This window comes from Colletes latitarsis, chromosome 14 (genome assembly GCF_051014445.1).
Source record: "Colletes latitarsis isolate SP2378_abdomen chromosome 14, iyColLati1, whole genome shotgun sequence".
In the NCBI taxonomy this organism is placed as follows: domain Eukaryota; kingdom Metazoa; phylum Arthropoda; class Insecta; order Hymenoptera; family Colletidae; genus Colletes; species Colletes latitarsis.
In genome coordinates this window covers 26,361,710-26,380,626 of record NC_135147.1, presented here as the reverse complement: position 1 = coordinate 26,380,626, position 18,917 = coordinate 26,361,710, and the positions used below count along the sequence as shown (strand labels likewise).

Here is an 18,917-nt window from a genome sequence, read left to right as displayed (position 1 = left end):
CATTTTATATATAATACAATTGAGATGATATTTTAAGTAGACTGGCAGAGCTATAAACAAAATAAACAGGTATTTGGATGGTTATTCAAAATAACACGACTAAAAAACATTTGTACATGTGAATAAATTTTTCTAAAATTATATATCTACTTCTGAGGGTGATTGATGATTAAGAAAGAGATTATATATGTAAAGAATGTATAACAAACACAGAATACCGCATATTCTCAATAATAGTATATGAAAATTGCTGCAAGTGTCTGTGCCCTTACTTATGTACAAAATCTTGCACTGTATGTATTAAGGAAAATATTTTTTATGTACACTGCAGCATTATAAATGTATTTGTTATTTATCGCTTTTAATATTAATAATGTTATATCCACCCTATCACATTTACTAATAAAATAATTTAAGTTAACTGAGTTTATCTGCTTTGACATCATGTTGGTAGTATATTATAGCACGTTCGACCAGCGATTGATTTTCATTTTCTCTATTGTGTTTTTCTATATTTGTTTCCAAATTCGTATCTGTATCAAGTTTCTTATCCGTGTAAAGTTTCTCTTTCTGTTCATTTAATTCTGTTACTATCGAGTTGGTAGGCAGTTTATGTTTTGTATGTTTAGATAATGATTTAATAGCTTCTAGTAGATATTGAATTTCAGCCTCTTGTTGAGAGGTAATTTTATTTAAATTCTCAATATCATTTGTAAACTTTTCCACCTGTATAAGACGTATTTCTTCTTTTTTTGTTTCTTTTGCTACTTGGCGATTGTATTCCAATATTAGACAACCACCAGCAACGCTAAATATGATAACCTCACCTATCAAATTTGCTCCTAACTCTATTGCCATAGCTTCGTTCAATTTTGCAACTTTGGTAGGCTTACCAAGATTCATTATATACATTTTTGTTTTTACTTCAGCCCAATGATAAACTGCAATTAAATTATAATAATACAAGACGTGGACACAGTGTTTTGATATTTATAATTAACAATTACATCATGATAAAACTTCTTTACTTACATTGTGCAGGAGGTATGATAATATAGTTTCTAAATACAGGATGATTTTTTGCTTGATTAACTAGAAACTTTGCTAAAGGTTTACTGATTTGTTTAACAAACAACACTCCCAATTTAAGGGCCGGAAAAACACCCACTACCATTTTCTCTTTCTATTTTTACGACAGCTTAACAACCACGTTTAATCTAGCTAAAACCTAAAAATTATGATGTGTATGAAGCAACATTGTAATGCATTTGAAATGTGTTACAATTATAGACGATTTTCTAGTAAACATATCAATCGTTTCTGTTTTACATTCTACTCGTATTTATATATAAAATATTACGAATACAATATTAATATAGGTTGTCTTTGCATTGAATGTCATGACGAAAAGTACTCAATTTCATACTGTATTGAAAACCATTACCTCACTACTGAAATTACTTCAGGGTATAGCAGACGACCATAATGACTGACGAGGATCGTATGATATATACCATTCGTATGACATATTATATTTTCTGTAGTATAAAAAGTATCTGATGTATGTACACATAATTTTATCTTACAAAAACTGTTATATTTTTGTAAATATCATTTAAATTTATGTTGAAAAAGTTACAAAGCATCAGTTATTTAACTATGAATTAATAGTAGCCAACTTCATGCATATTGATAAAATTTGGTTCGTGGAATGGTATTTACATATGGATATGTATCCTTATGATGTAGTTAATTGTTTAAATTTTTGAAAGATTATAAGTAAAATATTCCCTTTTATTAAACCTAAATTGATGGTATATCGAAGCCTTGTCTTTCACTATATCAAACTCGTGCAAATATCTACAAAATCACTTTGTTGACTGAATAATTTCTCTACGAATTTAAAAATTCAATAAAAAATTATCGAACATGTAAGAAATTTACATAAAATGTAGAATAATTGAAATAGCACTTGAAATGGTAAGAAATTAATAATTTGTTTGATTGGAAACAGGTATTTCAAGATGTCAATTTAACAGGTTTAGTAATTAGAAAAGAGAAAGTAAATATTTGAAGAGTTCATATAGCATTATCTTCATTGAGATAATGATTACTGATTGAAACAATGCCTGATAAAAAAAACAATAATACAAATATTAATTATGCATTTGTAACATGGGGCTTTGCAATGCATTTGATGTTGTTATGGGGTGTACTTGACGTGAATTTTCATTCCCCCATTATACAAGAATTGCCAAATGTACCAGTTTTAAAAAATGCACCAGCAAAGAGATTGGTTTTGTTTGTGGCAGATGGTTTAAGATTTAGAACCTTTATCGAATCACCACCAAAATTTCTTAAGTAATCAACTTATTAATCTTATTATTTCATTATGATTAAATTCAGAATTTGCTGTTAAATATAATGATATGATTTTGATTGTAGACATGTGATGACATACAATGGTGTATGGGGTGTATCTCATACACGATTGCCCACAGAATCTAGGCCAGGTATTGTTGCAATTTGTGCAGGATTATATGAAGATCCTAGTGCTATTTTTAAAGGGTGGAAAGAAAATCCTGTTGATTTTGATTCTGTTTTCAATCAAAGTCACCTTTCATGGGCATGGGGAAGCCCTGATATTATACCCATGTTTACAAAAGGTATAACAAACACATTATTTAACTTCAGTTAATAGAATATTTTAGAAAATTTTCATATAATAGATTTAATTCTTTATTTGATATTTCCCAAAAGTAAATGCAAAAGGAAACATACATGGGGATAGCTATCCTCACGAATGGCAAGACTTTGATATAATACAAGGCAAAATTTGGCGCTTAGATTCATGGGTATTCGAGAAGTACCTAACTTGGCTTCGGGAAGAAGCTGAAAAAATGAAAAATGTAGAGCGTATAATTTTTTTCCTTCACCTTCTTGGTTGTGATACTACAGGACATACTGCCAAACCCTACTCTAGGTATTTAAAATCTATCAATTGAGATTTTTAATACAAGTATTGTCCTATGTTGTTAATAAAACTATGATTCTATTAGCTTCAAATTAAATTTAAATACAGAGAATACGTCGATAACATGAATTATGTTGATCATAAAATAGAAGAAGTTGTACAAATGACAGAGAATTTTTTTGGTGATAATGCTACTGCATACGTTTTTACAACTGATCATGGAATGACTGATTGGGGATCACATGGAAGTGGTTCTACAGATGAAACAGAAACGCCATTAATTGTTTGGGGTGCAGGAATTAATGCATCTTATTCTCGTCGGGATGTAGAACAAGTAGACATTACACCATTGATATCAACTTTAATTGGTATTCCTATCCCCAGTAATAGTGAAGTATATATAAACATAATATTGGTATAGTTACACACCAGTCAGTTTTTCAAACATTTACAAACACACTTTTTTCAGGGTGTTTTGCCGTGGCAGTATTTAAGCAATACTGATTTTAAATACATAAATCACGCTTTATTAAATAATTTAAAACAGTTAACATATCAAGTAAAAGCAAATCGTGAAATGAATTGCGTAGACAATAGATTTACTGACTGGAGAGAGATGGAATTGGATTACAAAATTTCTACATTAGATAAATATCTTGAAGGAAAAGACTCGAGAGAAAATTTAAATGACATAGTTGATACAATTAAAATAGCCAAAGAATCTTTATCATACTTCCGACAATACCAAAGATCGTGGTTTTTAATGTATTTGTCTATAATGTGGCTAGGATGGATAATACTGTTATTTTTTAAAATAGCTGGAACTAAGCGTCGTGCTACCAATCACATTATTTTATTAGTAGCAGATATTGCATTTGCATGTATACTAATTACAATATTTATTATGCATAAAGGTATAGTATGTCATGACTATATACAATTGTTTGGAAAAGTATATCTACCTTTTATGCAAATAAAATAGTTTCAGAGTGCAGAAATTTGAGATTACCTTGTTATACATCTTTAGCTGTAATCTCTTTTTGGTTTGCCGTTCGATGTATGATTATATACTCTGTAAAATTAAGAATTAAAAATGATAAATTTCCTTGGGCAGAGGTCATAGGAATTATTTTGTTATTAATAACAATTTTTATGGGACTAATATACAGACCTACCCTTAGTGTAGGAATGTTATGTACGGCTTTTATTCAAAAGTTAATATCAAAAAACGCTCAGAATTTTTTTTGGACAGCATTATCTCTAGTTGTCTTTCCATTATTACCTGTTGTAGAGCCATCTCCTAGAGTTTATATTGTGTAAGTTGAAACTGATGTTGAACAATTATATCTTTTTAAATAAATTTAATTTAAAATGTTTGTTTTTCAGACTTCTCAGTATATGCATTGTAACAGTAATAGTCGCATTAAAAATTCGATCAAAGTTTAGAAAAGCAATAGAAATTTTTCGACTAATCGTTACAGGGGCGACATACCTAGAATTTATAGATGGTCGAAATTGGGTATCATGGGCGATTTTATTAACAACGCCACTATACATTTGTACTTATCCTATAGAATCAAAGGAAAGAATGCAAGCAGTCATATTGGGTCTTTTCTGCCCACTTGTTTTATTATCAGCATCTTATGAACCCTTCTTCTTCATATTTCTTGCACTACATTTATCTTGTTGGCCACGATCAAATGAGTTTTCTAGTCAAAGTTACCAAAGGACTAAAAATCTTCTGACAGTGGATGAATTATTGAAAGCTGTAATCTTTGTATCCTTTTTCACTATTATGTTTTTCAAAACAATGTATTAATATTATAATTTACTACATATATTTTTAAGCGAAGTTACCACAGTTTGTTGCATATGTCCTAAACAATTAATTATAGATGTTATATACGTTGCTGTGTTTTTTTGGAACCGGCAATATGGCAAGTATCAGTTCATTTGATCCTTCTTGGACTCGTCATTTTGTAACAATCTTTTCACCGTTTACAATGTTTTCATTAATATTACTAAAAATTAGCATTCCTTTAATGCTAATTGGGTGCGCAAGCCACGTACATGGATCTTCAAATATTTTTCTAGCGGTACTTTTATTTGGAGACTGTTTATCATTACCGCTTGCGTACTGTGTTAGTCCTCAAGGAAGTTGGTTGGATATTGGTAGTGCCATCAGTAGATTCATAATCATGATATGTCTTCCATGTCTTTTATTATTACTGTATTATCTTTCATACCCTCTTATGATATTTATTCCAAATAAATTCAAGTTTCATATGGTTTTAGAAAAAACACATATTGTATAAAAAATACAAAATATATGTATGAAATCCAATAATATGTTATTTTGAATAAAGTAAGCAAACAATACTTCTTACCTTTTTTAAAAATTAATATATATGTATACTCCTACTATATTACATTACAGTATGAAACAAAATTTAATACATTTTTTAAACTACCAAGTCTGAAATAGTATGGTACTTTGATGATGATAATCCATTATCTAAGAAATCTCGAATATGGAATATTGACGCAATAATATAATTTTTATTAGTCTCAAATAAGTAACTTTATTTATGTAATGCTTCGGTTTATTATACTTAAAATTTAAATTCTTTATATTTTTTAGAAGTTTTTGAATCCTGACCTTGTTGACGTTTACGTTTACTCTGTAAAAATAAATTGATGCAATGGATATATTAATTGACATGTTGAATACACAATATACTTACTTTTTGTCGTTGTACATGATCCTGGAGCATGTCTGATAAGTCTTCTCTTCTTAAATGAGCTTGCCGCGATCGCATAGTTTCCTCGTACCGGGACGCCATTGCCTCAGAGTCGAGATCCAACTCGCTTGGATCTAATGCCAATTCGACCGCCCCGTCTTTCTCTGTTCTTCCATCAGATGCTGTTCCACTTACTCCACGACGCGCAGCAATTACAGACGGAGGTGCTTGACCTCCCGCTGCACCTGTCATATCGTATACATGCGTACTACCCATCATGCTTGCTCCAAGTCCTTCTGTTCGTCGTTCTTGCAAAACTGTGTACAGAGCAGGTGTATCCCCTCCTTCCATTTCACTTTCAATTTTCTTCTTTCTTAATTCTATTGTTTCTGGAGTTTCCAGTCCAGCAGGAATTGAGGTGATTCCACTTGGAGTTATTAAACCTTCTGCACCAGGTGTAACCAAACCGCTTGCATCTCCATCTCCATCTTTTCCTTCTCCTTCACCATCTCCGCCTTCTTCTGCATCTTCGTCTTCATCTTCATCACCAGAAGATTCTGATTCAGGCTCACCCCACATACCTCTATCAATTTCTTCATCCATAGCATCTCCACCTGGTGTACGAGATATACCAAATACATCTCCATACAATGGTCTTCCAGTTTCATCTACAGGAGGTTTCCCCCATCCGCCAGCATGATAACCAAATGCGCATCCTTCTGGGATTGGTGCATTTAAACCAGGTATCTTTAAATTGGGGTAACTTGGCGGCGGTCCGTAACGTTGCATAGCAATTAACCACGGCGGTGGTACCTTGTGACAATTAGGCCCTACCGGCATACCAAGGGCAGTGCGTAATTCGTCGGACAATTCTCCAGGTTTTTTTTCCTTTAAGCGCGTTTCAAATTCTTTACCCTCGTAATATAGATCACCATGAATGGTCATGCGAGGTTTAGTTTGCCACTTAAAGAATGCATCGTGCAATTTCTGATAGTCAATATCTATTTTACCAAGCTTGGGTCTTGCTCTTTCCCGCATTTTAGCTTTCAATGTGCGTGTATCGTCCCGTTCTTGGAGACTTGCCCTCATTTCTGTAATACCTGTGCGTTTTATGAAATCTGGTAAATCGAAAGGAGGTTTTTCTATACCGCGTTTACCCTGTAAATATTTCCTTTTAAAGCACCAATGCCTTGGTACAGGTACTGTATTACGATGGGCTTTCAGTTGAACAAGAAGTTTTGGATCCCTAGCAGTAACATCATGCATTTCCACTACATCAGGGCGTCCTACAAGTTGTTTCAATTCTGCAACGCTTAAGCGTGTTAATCTCTTTAATTTTCTTTTGGAAAGACGCGGAGCGCCGTTCTCTCCGGTTCCCTGCTGTTGCTGCTGTTGATTTCCATCATCGTCAAAATCGTCCAATGGTGGTACTTTGCTGGGTACAGTTCCAGTTGTTTGCAAATTTATTACTGGTGGATACTGACCTATCGGTTCTCCTTTGTCTGCTTCTGTAAGTTTAGGTTCGGGTTCAGTTAATTTAAATGCTTCGAAAATTCTAGCGAACTGACGATACATTGGTTCCAATTCATTAACACTCGGAATTTCTTGAATGTACTCAATTTCTGGCAAATCCTTAGGTTTTGCATTTTCTATATTATCCTTTTTATTTTCTGTTTCTTTTCCAACATTATGCTTCTTCCTCTTTTTCTTTTTCTTCTTTTTAATTTTAGTCATCTTTGTATCTGTCTTTTCTGCTGTTGTTTCAGGTTCAATTATAACATCATCTAACTGAGACACGTCTTCTCCCATAGCTTCATGATTAGGTGATTTCCCTAAAGAAACTATATCATTAGGATCTGCTCCTACTTCTTTAGCTCTTTCTGTTTTAAAAGCTAGAGCTTGTTCTAAAGCTGCTGGCAATTTCATTGAGTCACTGTCTGTTTCCCGTCCTCCATCATCCGATGAATTCTGATTTTGTAATTCACTTGGTGGACTCACTTTTAAGCTCAACAAACTGGGCAACATCTTAGGAGGTTCCAAGCCTGGAACTCCATGATTATTATTGGGAGGCATACTCATCATAGGTGGTATCTGATGGGGCATTTGTTGATTCTATGTTCAGAATTAATAAGATGTTAAAATGTAAAACTAAATGGTTACAATCTACAAAACTATTAATACATACAACTAAATGTATTAACAATTCATAATTGCTTTAATACTACAGGAATTATGATATAAATGGACATTATTCTACTCTTAAATAAGAACAAATCTAACCTCAGTTCCTGGCATATTCTCCATGTTATTTTATTTTCCATACACTAAACACTTAATGTGTTAAAATTTTGATTTATTTGTAACTCAAAACGTTTCTTTTATAAGAAACTTCGTGCCCATCAATGTACACATAAATGATGCACCAGACTAAAAACATAAAACAATATTTCGCCTACGCCACGAACATTGAAGTAAACATAGAAAAGATGCATTCTAGATTCTAGAGTATGAACCAAATTACTGAAAAGATTGGAAACTACGTAAGCATTATTCAGAAAGTATTGCAATTTATCAGTTAAAGAAAATTATAAATTTTCGTTACTGAAAGTAATTAACCACAGTAAAATTCATATTCTTCTTATAATTCAATTTGTAAAACTGGCAACTAAATTAATTATTCGTTAAATAAATATTTAATTTTATACACCAAACTTCTACCTGACTCTCTTAATGCCATGTATTTTCGGAATATAAACATGATTAAATTTTTAATTTTATTTACAATTATTGGAACCATATTTTTGATACTTGACTAAAATACAGATTTTTTAATGAACTTTTTAGATAAATATGATAATAATTCCACAAATAGTATTTTATATATATAATAATTTAGCTAATTTAAAACAAATATAATCCTAACAATTTTAACTTTTCAAAAATATTTTTTATGAATTCTGATTCCATTAAAATATTTATTATTTCCTATGGCAGTGTTCATAAAATATAAAAAATAATGAAGACAGGAAAATGTACATTTTTACAATAGCTATAAAAAGCCTTGTTTTCTTGACAATCAAAGGAATTATTTAATTGTGAAAGGAGATTGGATCAAACGGAAGAAGGACTAGTATATTCTTCCACTTATGCTTACGTTTATTTATTAATTGTTGCGACGGAAGTCATCAAACTTGAAAATTTAATAAAAATATTCACAATGAGCATTCTTTCTTTCTTTCTCCCGTACGTTCATATTCTTTCTCACCCTCTTTCACACTCTCTTTCGCACTCGTCTCTGTTACGCGCCCGGCCGTAACATTCTTCGTGAGCTGATGCGCATGGTATGGGCCAATTTAACCGACGTAGAACTCGTGTCCAGCACTCGTTGGACACTTGTGTGTTGTCTGGCTATGCATGTATGAATATGTGGTATGATGTATATGTACATTCAATTATTAATAATTATTATTAATAACAACAATAATTAATTAATACGAATAGAAAATCATGTTTCACGGTGAATGACTTGATTTCTTATTTTCATTTTTCTATTTTTTTTTTTTTTGCTTTTTTTTTTTAAAGATTCGATGAATGTCCGTTCCAGAGTAATTGCTTTTCGTCGTCCATACACGTGAAGTATATTTCAGCGATGTCAATGCAATATGCAAATTCGGTTAAGCGAGGCCTTCAGTTTCGGCGAATTACTGTCTCGAAAATTATTGAAAAAATTCCGAACAGTGCTTAGTCCTTGCTCAACGTCAGAGCTGCCAATGACAATACATAAAGCTGGGATATCCTCACTGTGGTCACTCTGGTATTAAAATTACAATAACAGCATGATTCCCTCATAGCAAACCGACATCTCATCAGATTGCCTGATTGATTGCATTGTTGATGATTCAATCCAAGATGACGACCATGTCATCACCGCGTACTGCTCTCTGTGAATGAGGAGGATGTAAAGGAGCTGGTAATCTACGCCACGGTTTGCGCGCTGCTCGTCGAAGTTCTACAGATGAAAGAGTTCTTCTAAGTCTTCTATAAAGAAATAATAACACCATAAAATTGTAAGCTTGTAAGATTCTATATTATACGGTACATAAAATTTAAAGTACTAACTTGGTCTGATCTGAAGCGCGAAAATAAACATCATCAGGCGCGTCCATCCATGAAATAACTTGTTTACGTGCATTACTTCTAGATAATGGAGGGCCATGAGGCAAGGTATGTGGATGAGCAGCTCTTCCATTTAGGGGTGGTGCTAATGGAAGAACAGGAGGCGCAGTGTGTTCCAAAGCGTGCTTTGGATGTAACTGCTGAGAATGATGAGCTCTTTTTGCAGGTGGTCCACCAGGGAGCCCTGCACTTAGGGCAATACCTATTGAAAATAAAAAAAATCTATACGAAATTCAATCAGAAGTGTAGATAATTTCACAATGATATAGAATTATTAAACCGATGTTGCGCATTCCTATGGAACATACGATAAACTGTACAACTTTATGACTTTGATTATTTGTTTCGTTGTGTACTTAGACTCATAGGCACTGAATTATTTTACCTTCATCCCAATCCACATCAGAGTAGAAGCCAGTAAACAGAGACCACATTCAATACTAGGATTTAAAACTTAACCGTAAATGCATTAATGAATACATGATCCTGAAACTTACCATCTGATCCATTGATCTCATCAAATGGAGGTCTTGTGCGTTTTAATATTGTTTGTTGCGTTTGCATACTGGGTTGTGCCTGAGGTGGAGTTACTGGCAACCTATCCACTTCGGATTTATTTGGTACCCTTTCATACAAAAGGCTTCCATCTGCAATTCCATTATTACAAATGCATTAATATACCTTATATATAAAGTATTATACTTAGTAATCAGTTACGTACCAGGCGCTTTTGGCGGTTTAGGGAAAGATACCCGATCAGGCTCTTTTCGTTGTGCCGGTGCTGTAAGGGCTAACCAATCCCAATCACCAGGTTGTCGTGGAGCCGGATGATCGCCTAAACGTGTTGCTATATCGGTCACGCGAGGACGAGGTCGCGGTCGCACAGCACGTGCTAAAATACGTAACTCTGCAGGACTTTTCGATGTTAATTGAGGAGAAGCGCAAAGATGTCGCAGCGGTGCTGCATTTACAGGTTGATGGGGCGCTCGCGCTGCATGGCGTGTGCGTAATTGTGCTGCGCATAGTCTTCGTGCAGCACGTGCCAAAGCTGAAGTACGTAAATAAAATGCAGAACGAGTTTTCATCACAGGTCTAGGAGATCCACCACCGCCGCCTCCACTTGCTCCGCTTCCACGTAAATCAACGCCATGAGCACTTGCATAATGACGACTCAGATGCGCCTTGAGCTTGAATTCCTTACCACAAGAAGGAATACTACATCGATGCGGTCTATGAGCACCGCCAATTCCTTTACTTTCCTCGTCTGAGCCTGTACTGCCTCTTTTTCTTTCTAAGTCGACATCGTCAATACGCGATGGGACCTAAAGATCCCGTTCAAAAGAGAAGAAAATAATATATCTTTATGAAACAAATAAAACTTTTTTATTCGTTAGTAAATGTATACGGGGTTTAAACGTACCTTAAGACCTCCGTACTTTTTCCAGTACGTCCAACAAGACTGACACAGACGACACTGCATATGTGACGGACCCCAAGCATACCATTGGGGACTTTGCATAACCTGACAACTTTCACATGGTTTACCACCAACTCCGACCATTAACATTCCGGTATTATCAGTCGCCATATTGCCATTGCTATTGCCATTGAGAACACTGGCTGGTTTTCCGTTACTGTTGCTATTACTGTTACCAAGAGGTACAATTGTTGCTGCAGAAGGTGCAGTTGTGGGTGGGTTTGGTTTATTGTAATTTGGTATATAAACCTGTTTTAATTTACTCTCTGCTTCTACAGCTTTTACCCTTTTTTGTTGTACGTATCTATCCGTTGTCTTCCACATATAATAATATTCAATAACATTCTTTAATGTCTTCCATGGTAGCTGAAATACAATATCCATTAGAATAGAACACCGATAAGTGAAAATAGACGAAACGTTACTTTCTAGATGTTTTTGAATATATACTTACAAAGTCTTGACGAATATCAGCAAAATCTTTCCCATATTTATCAAGGGCCTCTTCAAAAAGATTTGCTTCGGATGCACTCCATTCTTCCATTTCGTCTCTGCATAATACTGGACCTGTACTAGGCACTAAAGATGACATTGCTTTTGCAACATCATAATTGTGCCGGTGCAAAGTATCCATTGCATGAAACTATATAAACAGAAATAAGTGAGTCTTTTATTTATAGAATAATATAATTTATATAACAATGATAATGATATAATGATGTTTACAAGAGTAATGTCTCTTGATGCAGCTGCTGCAGACATATGTAAAGAGGGCTGCTTAACTGAAGATGAACAATCTAAAGCTCTTGCGAATGTGCCTACGGATCTACTGACAACGAGAAATTGATCAATCTGACGATCTGTTAGCGAATGTCGCGGTGTCCAAACCAAAGTTTCTAAATCCTGTAACCTACGAGGATCCGATTCCCTTTCAGCAGGTGTGAGCGGAGATGGCGCTATGCCATCAGCTTGATATCTACTGCCTACTCTAATTTCGCCTGTAATATTATGTGTTTATTAAAATTAATATATAGACAGAAAAGTAACTGTAGTATTCAAAATTTTCTGATGTGAATAAATACCTTTGTCAGCAAGCAAAGTACGTTGAGCAGGATCAAATACTAAACAATAAAAGAAAGAATCTTCTTTGTTTAAATAGCTTAGTAGAGATTCTGTTTCATTTAACAACGTTACACAGCATTTGCCTCTTATATGTGTTGCCGGCATTGTTTCCACTTGCCGCGATAGAAATAGTTCTCTGTGCTTCATTTGATGACGTTGTTTAGAACTTAATTCTGTAACTCCTCCAGCGCCTACTACACTTTCTTCCATCCCTGCATGTGAACAATTTGATTTGAATTATATTCCATTACTATAATTTTCACTCAGATGTTAGAAAAAGCATAAATAAAAAAAATGTTTTACTTAAAGGCGAAAGAAGTAAGACACTAGAAACATTAAATACTTGAAAAATGTTGGTAATTTGGAAATAGAATTACTTGTAATTTTAATTAGATATTTCAACATAAATTTTGTACACTAATAAAACACTGATATTCTCCCAACATAGAGATTATCCCTAAAGGCCATTAAACTTGTTCATGCAGTTCTGATCTTTCATTTTTTCTCTCTTCTTTAATATATATAAATTAAATGTAAACGAAACGCAGGAATGTGGCAGAATCAATCAAAACTTATAACACTGAACTAAATATATCAGCAAGAGCGGGCAACAAAAAAAAAAAAAGGAAATGAAAGCAATCTTAAGTGATATATTATCTATTATAACAAAACTGAAATTAATTCATGGAGGAATGTAAATTATTTAAAGAAGCCTCAGATTACTAAAGAAATATCATTTTATGCGGCAGGATTTGTTTTGAATGACAGGATGATTGATTAAAGTGAAATTGTTTGAATGAATATATATATGAATTTTATGCACCAGAAATTGAACAGATCATTACGATGATCTTTTGAAAATAAAATGTATAGACAATGGTAAAAATTATATGAAATAATGATAATGATTATGATTGAGTATCATCACAAAATGTATGGGTTTATAAAGTTTCATATTTATTGAAAAACAAGTAAACCCCTTCCTACATAACTTAAGAGAAGAGGTCATATTTAAACCCAATTTATTGTCTCTTTGGCCTTACAGTGAATTTAACCTAGGCTTTTGATATTCACCAAGATTACAAAGAAGTTTATAAATCCTGCCGCTAGATCATTAGCCTTACATCATCACTGGCTTCTATATGAGACTAATGAGACAATTAAAAGGTGCATATTATAGGATACTTACTCATGAATCCCTGTACAATAACCCATATTTTTAATATGACCAAACAATTCAAAGAACTCAAGAAATATATACATTGTCTTCAAGACTACAATGTTTAATATTCATTTTTACTTATTTCACAAATAGAATATTTACATGCATTGACTATTTATAAAAAATGTAAATTAAGCTTTTAATAACACGTGTTGGTAACTAAAGAAAATATTCCATTATTTTTAACATCATATTAATTAAATTTGATATATACAGATTTTTAATAAAATGGAACATGTACATCACTAAAGATTCATTTGTAAGGGGCACCTTTCAATTGACTGCTCACTCACCATGAGGCTCTTGGGCCTCTGATAGTGGGGCCTTCAGCCAGCCCCCCTTCCCGCCCCCTTTGTTCATCACTTTGGGCCCAATCCCATCTTTACTAGTCATTTCCTTAGTAGTATCTGGAATCTCGAGTTTCTGACTCTGTGTGCTTGCAGGGGAATCTGACCTCTGCTGCTCCGCGCTTGCCACTGCAATTTGTATCATACAACCCACTCTACTATTTCTCATTTTTATTTTATTTTGTTCTTTTCTTAATACATGCTATTATATTTTATAATTAAAAAGAACTCAAAACTGTAGATGTATAACATTTTACAAATACATTTATCAATAATTTAATTCATTATAATTTCAGATTATATAATGATGTAAATAACAATTTTGATTCTGTCAACCAATTCCAATCGCGTTTCTATTTACAACTGCATTGTACTTTTATGGTTAAAATGTAGAGTATCTACATTATTGCTAACATAGCAATAATATATATACTTATATTGATAATATTCATACACATGAATTTGTTATGACATTTATTTATCTTTTTCTATTTACATGTTTACAATATATTAAAACATGTATTCATATAATTATGATAAGCATATGAAAAATAAGAACATTTGAATATTTCATTGCAATATATTTCTGCAACATTCTCCATCATTTCCCTCTAAAATTGATTACTGCATAATTTATGTAGTATTATAATATTTCTTAAGATAGTATTGATTATGATGATAGGATCTCAATTAATTTTCAAATTTTTAAGGAACCAATGATTTCTGTCTATTTTGTATCATTATCAATGGAAAGGAGAAAAACAAAATATCTGATTTCTAGAGTACATCTTTACTGTAATCCTTTTATACGTTCGACGCATAAAAATATCGACTCTCGACAAGACAAAGGTTCGTATATTTTTTTCGCGAAATTCAAGGTACAGAAGAGCAAAGTACAGAAATGGTAGAGGAAAGGGAGAACCCGATTCGAAGCAAATACCGGTGGACGGACATAGAGCTACGAGTAGAGAGAAACAGAACGAGAGTGTGTACATTCGTGTACACATATACACACATACGGTAGAAAAGAAGAGAAGGGAGGGAAAGAGAAGCGGGGGAGAGTAAATGCTTAAAACGAAGATGGCTAGTGGGCCCCACACCATTTTCGTCCAGGCACACACACGTATAGGTGTGCGTTTCTGTTTTCTCTCAGCCCGTTATTCATATATGACTATGTGTCCGTGTTATATCGTGTGCGTTCTATCGGTGTTTTTACGAGCCTGTGTCCGAGTACACGTAACACACATACCCAACCAACCCCTGCGTCAGTCATTCATTTAGTTCAGGGTGGCGGGACGCAAGGTGAGGTGGTTTGGGAAACTCGGGTGAGAGAGGTAGAAAGAGGCGGAGGAGGTGGTGGACTAGCGGGTGCACCACCCCCAACCCACCCCCTGCAGATCGATACAACCCCCATTCCACCCCTCTGCCACCCCCCAACTTTACTTATTATACATTCTCACCCCCAAATCCCCGCGTCTCATTATCTTTCCCACTGCAAAGGAAAAATCGAGAAAGGTTCAGAGCATACACACATGCACTCTTATATGCACGCACACATAAATATATACAAACACATAATACATAATACATAAATGTATATGTTCAGATACGTAAAACCGAGCGAACTTTTTACCGAATACGTTATTTTTCTGTATATGAACATATTCAAGCGTGTGTCGCCTTTCACGCGAATACAAGTTTATCCTAGCACCGGGTCTTCGAACTTCTATTCTAAAATTGTAGATATATTTAAACGTTCTAAGTAGAAAATAAACTAGTCAAAATTTTATTTTCATCTTAATTCAAACTGTAACATTTAACATTTTTAAAGAAAGAATACTCACTGCTCGTATGATTAATTCGTAATTTTGCTTGGATCATCTTAAATAGCTTAGGTTCGAACCTACGAATAATAATAATCCGAAACGTAGAATATATTTTGTAAACAGTAACGGTTGCGCACGTTGCAAGCCGTGTTTTTATCGTACAGCTTCTTTTCGAATTTCCAATCGTTAATTACATTACGCGAATAAAGAGTCAAGTTCAGAAAAAATTCACGTACGAAGATGACGACCTTTCGCTCTATACGAGAGGAACGTTTCAGTTTTCTTCATCTGCGGATGACTATCGATTTAGCAACATAAATAACATTACTCTCGTATGTTCAATATATTAATATTAGTATTCAATCATTTAAACATTACTACTTGATCCAGAAAGTGATCAAAGTATCAGGTTTTATGAATTTGTTGTAATGTAATGTATCTTTTGGTATTTATTTAAAAGAACCATGTGAAATAAATCTTTCCAAGTATTTGTTTGTTATTAAAATAGCTAACAACTAAATATCAAGATACTTTCAGTAAGAGATTGAATCATTGTAATATTTTATAAACAAATAAGTATGAGAACTATAGTTTGTAGAACAATATAAATTTCACTTACATTGATGTTTATCTGCAAGCATGATTAATGTAGATGGTAAATCCCTCCGCCTAAAGAAGCACATGACTTTAGCTTCAACATTTCCACTTGCCGTCTAAAATAAATTAGATACATTTATGAATCAAACCCAAAAGAATTTTTTTAAAACTATTATATTTGTGTGAATATTTAAATTCTATAAATAACATTAAAATATATAGACAAGATACAATATATAATGATACATTTAGCTCAATGAGGCTTCAATTTAAAATCAGGGAACATTATAGAATTTTAATTTACACTAAATACAAAAAAACATGGATTATACATTCTCAATGACTTGATGTAGTTATAAAAAAGAAAACAAATTATTCCTTACCTTATTTAATTCTTCTATCCTCCTAATCTGGTAAGGAGATGTGGAAGATGTTTCAAAGTATACATAATCTATGAATTAAAAAAACAATCTATTTAATGAACTTTTAAATGTTTGTATAGAAATTTGTTTAATTATACTAAGAATGCAATGTATAGATAATATCAGTGTGTGTATGTATGTATATTATTCATATATAAATCACGCGCGCGCGCGCAAAAATATATTTATAATTCAAAAGGAAAATTTGATTTCTATAAATAAATACTATTCCTTCAAAGCAACGTATTTATGTGATATATGTTTATTTATGTACACTTCTGTGTGTCTGTGTGTGTATATATATTGCATATGAATATGTAAATAATGATATCATTACTTTGAGAAATACATACGATACGAGAGGGAAAATATTACAAAATTTCATATATCATATATTAAAAGCTAGCAAGTATTGCAAAATGAAAATGTAGTGTTATTATTGACCAATAGTAATAAAAAAAGGAAAAGTAGCGAAATGTATGAATCATGAATTCTTTCTAATTGTTACTTTTTAATAATTGTTATGCTGCATAACTAAATAAATATTCGTTTTGTTGTCAATATTATATTGAAGAAATAGAAATATCATTTTATGGAAATTAATGATTCTATGAACCATTGGCGCGTACACGAAAAAATTGTAAATCCAACCATAAAAATGACTCAAGATTGAAAAAGAAATTAATGTTCGAATATCGAATTTTAATCATTGGGATTCGTCGTGTAAAAAATTAGCATGACCTGGACGAAGGGCGAAAGAGTGGGGTAAGAGGGAGTAGAAGGAAAGCAGACGTACATATAGGACGCTAACAAGAGAGAGCGGGGAGGAAGATGGGAAATCCAAATGAAGAGAGGAAAGTCGAGGGGTCGAGCGCGGGTAAAACGTAGATACAGGGAACGCCATTGCGATCACCATTTGCAAACATTAATTTCTCGGGTTAATTAAACCTGCGCTCGAGACGACGCGTGGCCATCAGCCGGCGGAATGTGTGCGGTTACTTTACCTCCCACCCGGTACATATTGGCCGTCATGTTGCTGGCGTCCTGTGTGGCCCCGAGAGCGAAATTAGCGTTCTCGTGGTTACCGTGGTTCTCGTGGTATTCGGCCGGCATCGGCATGAAGGCTTTGTATCCTCCAACTACGCGAATGTATTAGCCGACACTTCCCACTTGTCCACGGAGTCAACACTTCGCGGTGTCACTCCATCGTGTTTGTTTGTCCCTCGATCGACTAAAAAAAAAAGATCGCGCTGGCTATCCTATATCGTGTTTGCACCGACTTGTTCCCGCCTATAATGTGACACTGAACAATCCTCGTGAATGTACACAAGACGCGTGAAAATCCCACACTTGATTCAGCTCACGTGTCCGTTACCGTGACGAACATCGTCAGTGGCCGTTGCACCGTTCATACGGGAACACCGCCATTTTCATTTTGCCGAGCGGGCTACATATACGACCAGGCAAAACTGCCTGCTCCCCTCTACCGGAGCTGGGTTCACTCGCTTTACTTCAAACCCGCGTGCATTCGAAACTCCACTGAGACATACGATCTCGATCTTTACGCGGTTGTTCGTTCGTTTCAGTCGACCGCGAGAACCTACTTTTACGATTTTTCGGTAGAAAACGCGTGATCGGAACGTTACAACCCGGTCAACGAATACCACAAAACAAGGCCACGGGTCGGATACTACCAAGACCTGACGATTGCGCGGTCTTGAGAGCGTCTGCGTTACCCTATCGAGAAGTGGGGATAGCCAGACGGTAGAGTGCCAATTTTTTGGCGCATTCGCGAATCTAACCGCGAAATTTAAATAATTTTTTGTATTTTTCTTCCGAATATTGCCGTAACGATACCGACCATAATTACGTATTCACGTATACGATATTACACTAATTAAAATAGAAAGAAAAGTTTCAATATTTATTTTAAATATTAAAGATAGTATATCTTCATTATTTTTATCGAAGTATATACTATATATTTACAATTAGAGACAATAAGAAAAAACC

At 34.0% G+C, this 18,917-nt stretch overlaps 4 protein-coding genes across 18 annotated transcripts; 1 reads left to right on the top strand and 3 right to left on the bottom strand.

Annotated features, from left to right (window-relative positions):
- Nucleotides 1-29: 29 nt before the first annotated feature.
- LOC143350097 (optic atrophy 3 protein homolog) lies at nt 30-1,551 on the bottom strand. The gene is made up of 3 exons (XM_076781918.1): nt 1,445-1,551; nt 1,033-1,228; nt 30-941 (listed from the first exon to the last, which is right to left on the bottom strand). The coding sequence occupies exons 2-3, from the start codon at nt 1,172-1,174 to the stop codon at nt 418-420; spliced, it is 666 nt and encodes a 221-aa protein (XP_076638033.1). The 5' UTR covers nt 1,175-1,228; nt 1,445-1,551; the 3' UTR covers nt 30-417.
- Nucleotides 1,518-5,295, top strand: LOC143350091 (GPI ethanolamine phosphate transferase 1). 7 transcript variants are annotated; one of them, XM_076781902.1, is made up of 9 exons: nt 1,616-1,931; nt 2,015-2,361; nt 2,446-2,666; nt 2,761-2,983; nt 3,083-3,368; nt 3,444-3,888; nt 3,957-4,290; nt 4,361-4,751; nt 4,870-5,295. In XM_076781902.1, the coding sequence occupies exons 2-9, from the start codon at nt 2,126-2,128 to the stop codon at nt 5,287-5,289; spliced, it is 2,556 nt and encodes an 851-aa protein (XP_076638017.1). In that variant the 5' UTR covers nt 1,616-1,931; nt 2,015-2,125; the 3' UTR covers nt 5,290-5,295. The 7 variants fall into 7 exon arrangements, with proteins under 7 accessions (XP_076638024.1, XP_076638023.1, XP_076638022.1 ...); XM_076781904.1 differs by lacking the exon at nt 2,015-2,361; XM_076781909.1 differs by lacking the exons at nt 3,957-4,290; nt 4,361-4,751; nt 4,870-5,295 and having other exon boundaries at nt 1,518-1,931; nt 3,083-3,342; nt 3,444-3,621.
- On the bottom strand, nt 3,809-8,195 carry Sf3b2 (splicing factor 3B subunit 2). Of its 5 annotated transcripts, XR_013081057.1 has the most exons (5): nt 7,996-8,195; nt 5,719-7,827; nt 4,467-5,655; nt 4,150-4,274; nt 3,809-4,046 (listed from the first exon to the last, which is right to left on the bottom strand). XR_013081057.1 is itself a non-coding variant. In XM_076781911.1 (3 exons), exons 1-3 carry the CDS (start codon nt 8,017-8,019, stop codon nt 5,587-5,589), a joined length of 2,202 nt encoding a protein of 733 aa, XP_076638026.1. In that variant the 5' UTR covers nt 8,020-8,195; the 3' UTR covers nt 3,809-5,586. The 5 variants fall into 5 exon arrangements, 1 of the variants encoding a protein (XP_076638026.1); XR_013081055.1 differs by having other exon boundaries at nt 4,146-5,655; XR_013081056.1 differs by having other exon boundaries at nt 4,150-5,655.
- A 664-nt stretch (nt 8,196-8,859) lies between these two features.
- Nucleotides 8,860-18,610, bottom strand: Mta1-like (metastasis associated 1-like). 5 transcript variants are annotated; one of them, XM_076781658.1, is made up of 14 exons: nt 17,909-18,610; nt 16,866-16,933; nt 16,505-16,598; nt 14,006-14,188; nt 12,574-12,702; nt 12,451-12,489; nt 12,095-12,366; nt 11,823-12,011; nt 11,312-11,734; nt 10,613-11,213; nt 10,391-10,538; nt 10,277-10,308; nt 9,835-10,093; nt 8,860-9,753 (listed from the first exon to the last, which is right to left on the bottom strand). In XM_076781658.1, the coding sequence occupies exons 1-14, from the start codon at nt 18,021-18,023 to the stop codon at nt 9,615-9,617; spliced, it is 2,691 nt and encodes an 896-aa protein (XP_076637773.1). In that variant the 5' UTR covers nt 18,024-18,610; the 3' UTR covers nt 8,860-9,614. The 5 variants fall into 5 exon arrangements, with proteins under 5 accessions (XP_076637773.1, XP_076637770.1, XP_076637772.1 ...); XM_076781655.1 differs by having other exon boundaries at nt 12,451-12,702; XM_076781657.1 differs by lacking the exon at nt 10,277-10,308 and having other exon boundaries at nt 10,389-10,538; nt 12,451-12,702.
- Nucleotides 18,611-18,917: the final 307 nt, after the last annotated feature.

Bases quoted from the DNA above. Each gene is read 5' to 3' on its own strand.
- LOC143350097 (XM_076781918.1), bottom strand. From the start codon at position 1,174: ATGGTAGTGGGTGTTTTTCCGGCCCTTAAATTGGGAGTGTTGTTTGTT. The intron at 942-1,032 runs GTAAGTAAAGAA...ATTTAATTGCAG, and splicing joins TATCATACCTCCTGCACAAT to TTTATCATTGGGCTGAAGTA.
- LOC143350091 (XM_076781902.1), top strand. From the start codon at position 2,126: ATGCCTGATAAAAAAAACAATAATACAAATATTAATTATGCATTTGTA. The intron at 2,667-2,760 runs GTATAACAAACA...ATTTCCCAAAAG, and splicing joins TATACCCATGTTTACAAAAG to TAAATGCAAAAGGAAACATA. The intron at 3,369-3,443 runs GTATATATAAAC...CACTTTTTTCAG, and splicing joins CTATCCCCAGTAATAGTGAA to GGTGTTTTGCCGTGGCAGTA.
- Sf3b2 (XM_076781911.1), bottom strand. From the start codon at position 8,019: ATGGAGAATATGCCAGGAACTGAG. The intron at 7,828-7,995 runs GTTAGATTTGTT...TTCTGAACATAG, and splicing joins AGAATATGCCAGGAACTGAG to AATCAACAAATGCCCCATCA. The intron at 5,656-5,718 runs GTAAGTATATTG...TTATTTTTACAG, and splicing joins ATCATGTACAACGACAAAAA to AGTAAACGTAAACGTCAACA.
- Mta1-like (XM_076781655.1), bottom strand. From the start codon at position 18,023: ATGCCGATGCCGGCCGAATACCACGAGAACCACGGTAACCACGAGAAC. The intron at 10,539-10,612 runs GTACGTAACTGA...ATGGAATTGCAG, and splicing joins TAAACCGCCAAAAGCGCCTG to ATGGAAGCCTTTTGTATGAA. The intron at 10,309-10,390 runs TGGTAAGTTTCA...GTCTCTGTTTAC, and splicing joins GATGAGATCAATGGATCAGA to TGGCTTCTACTCTGATGTGG.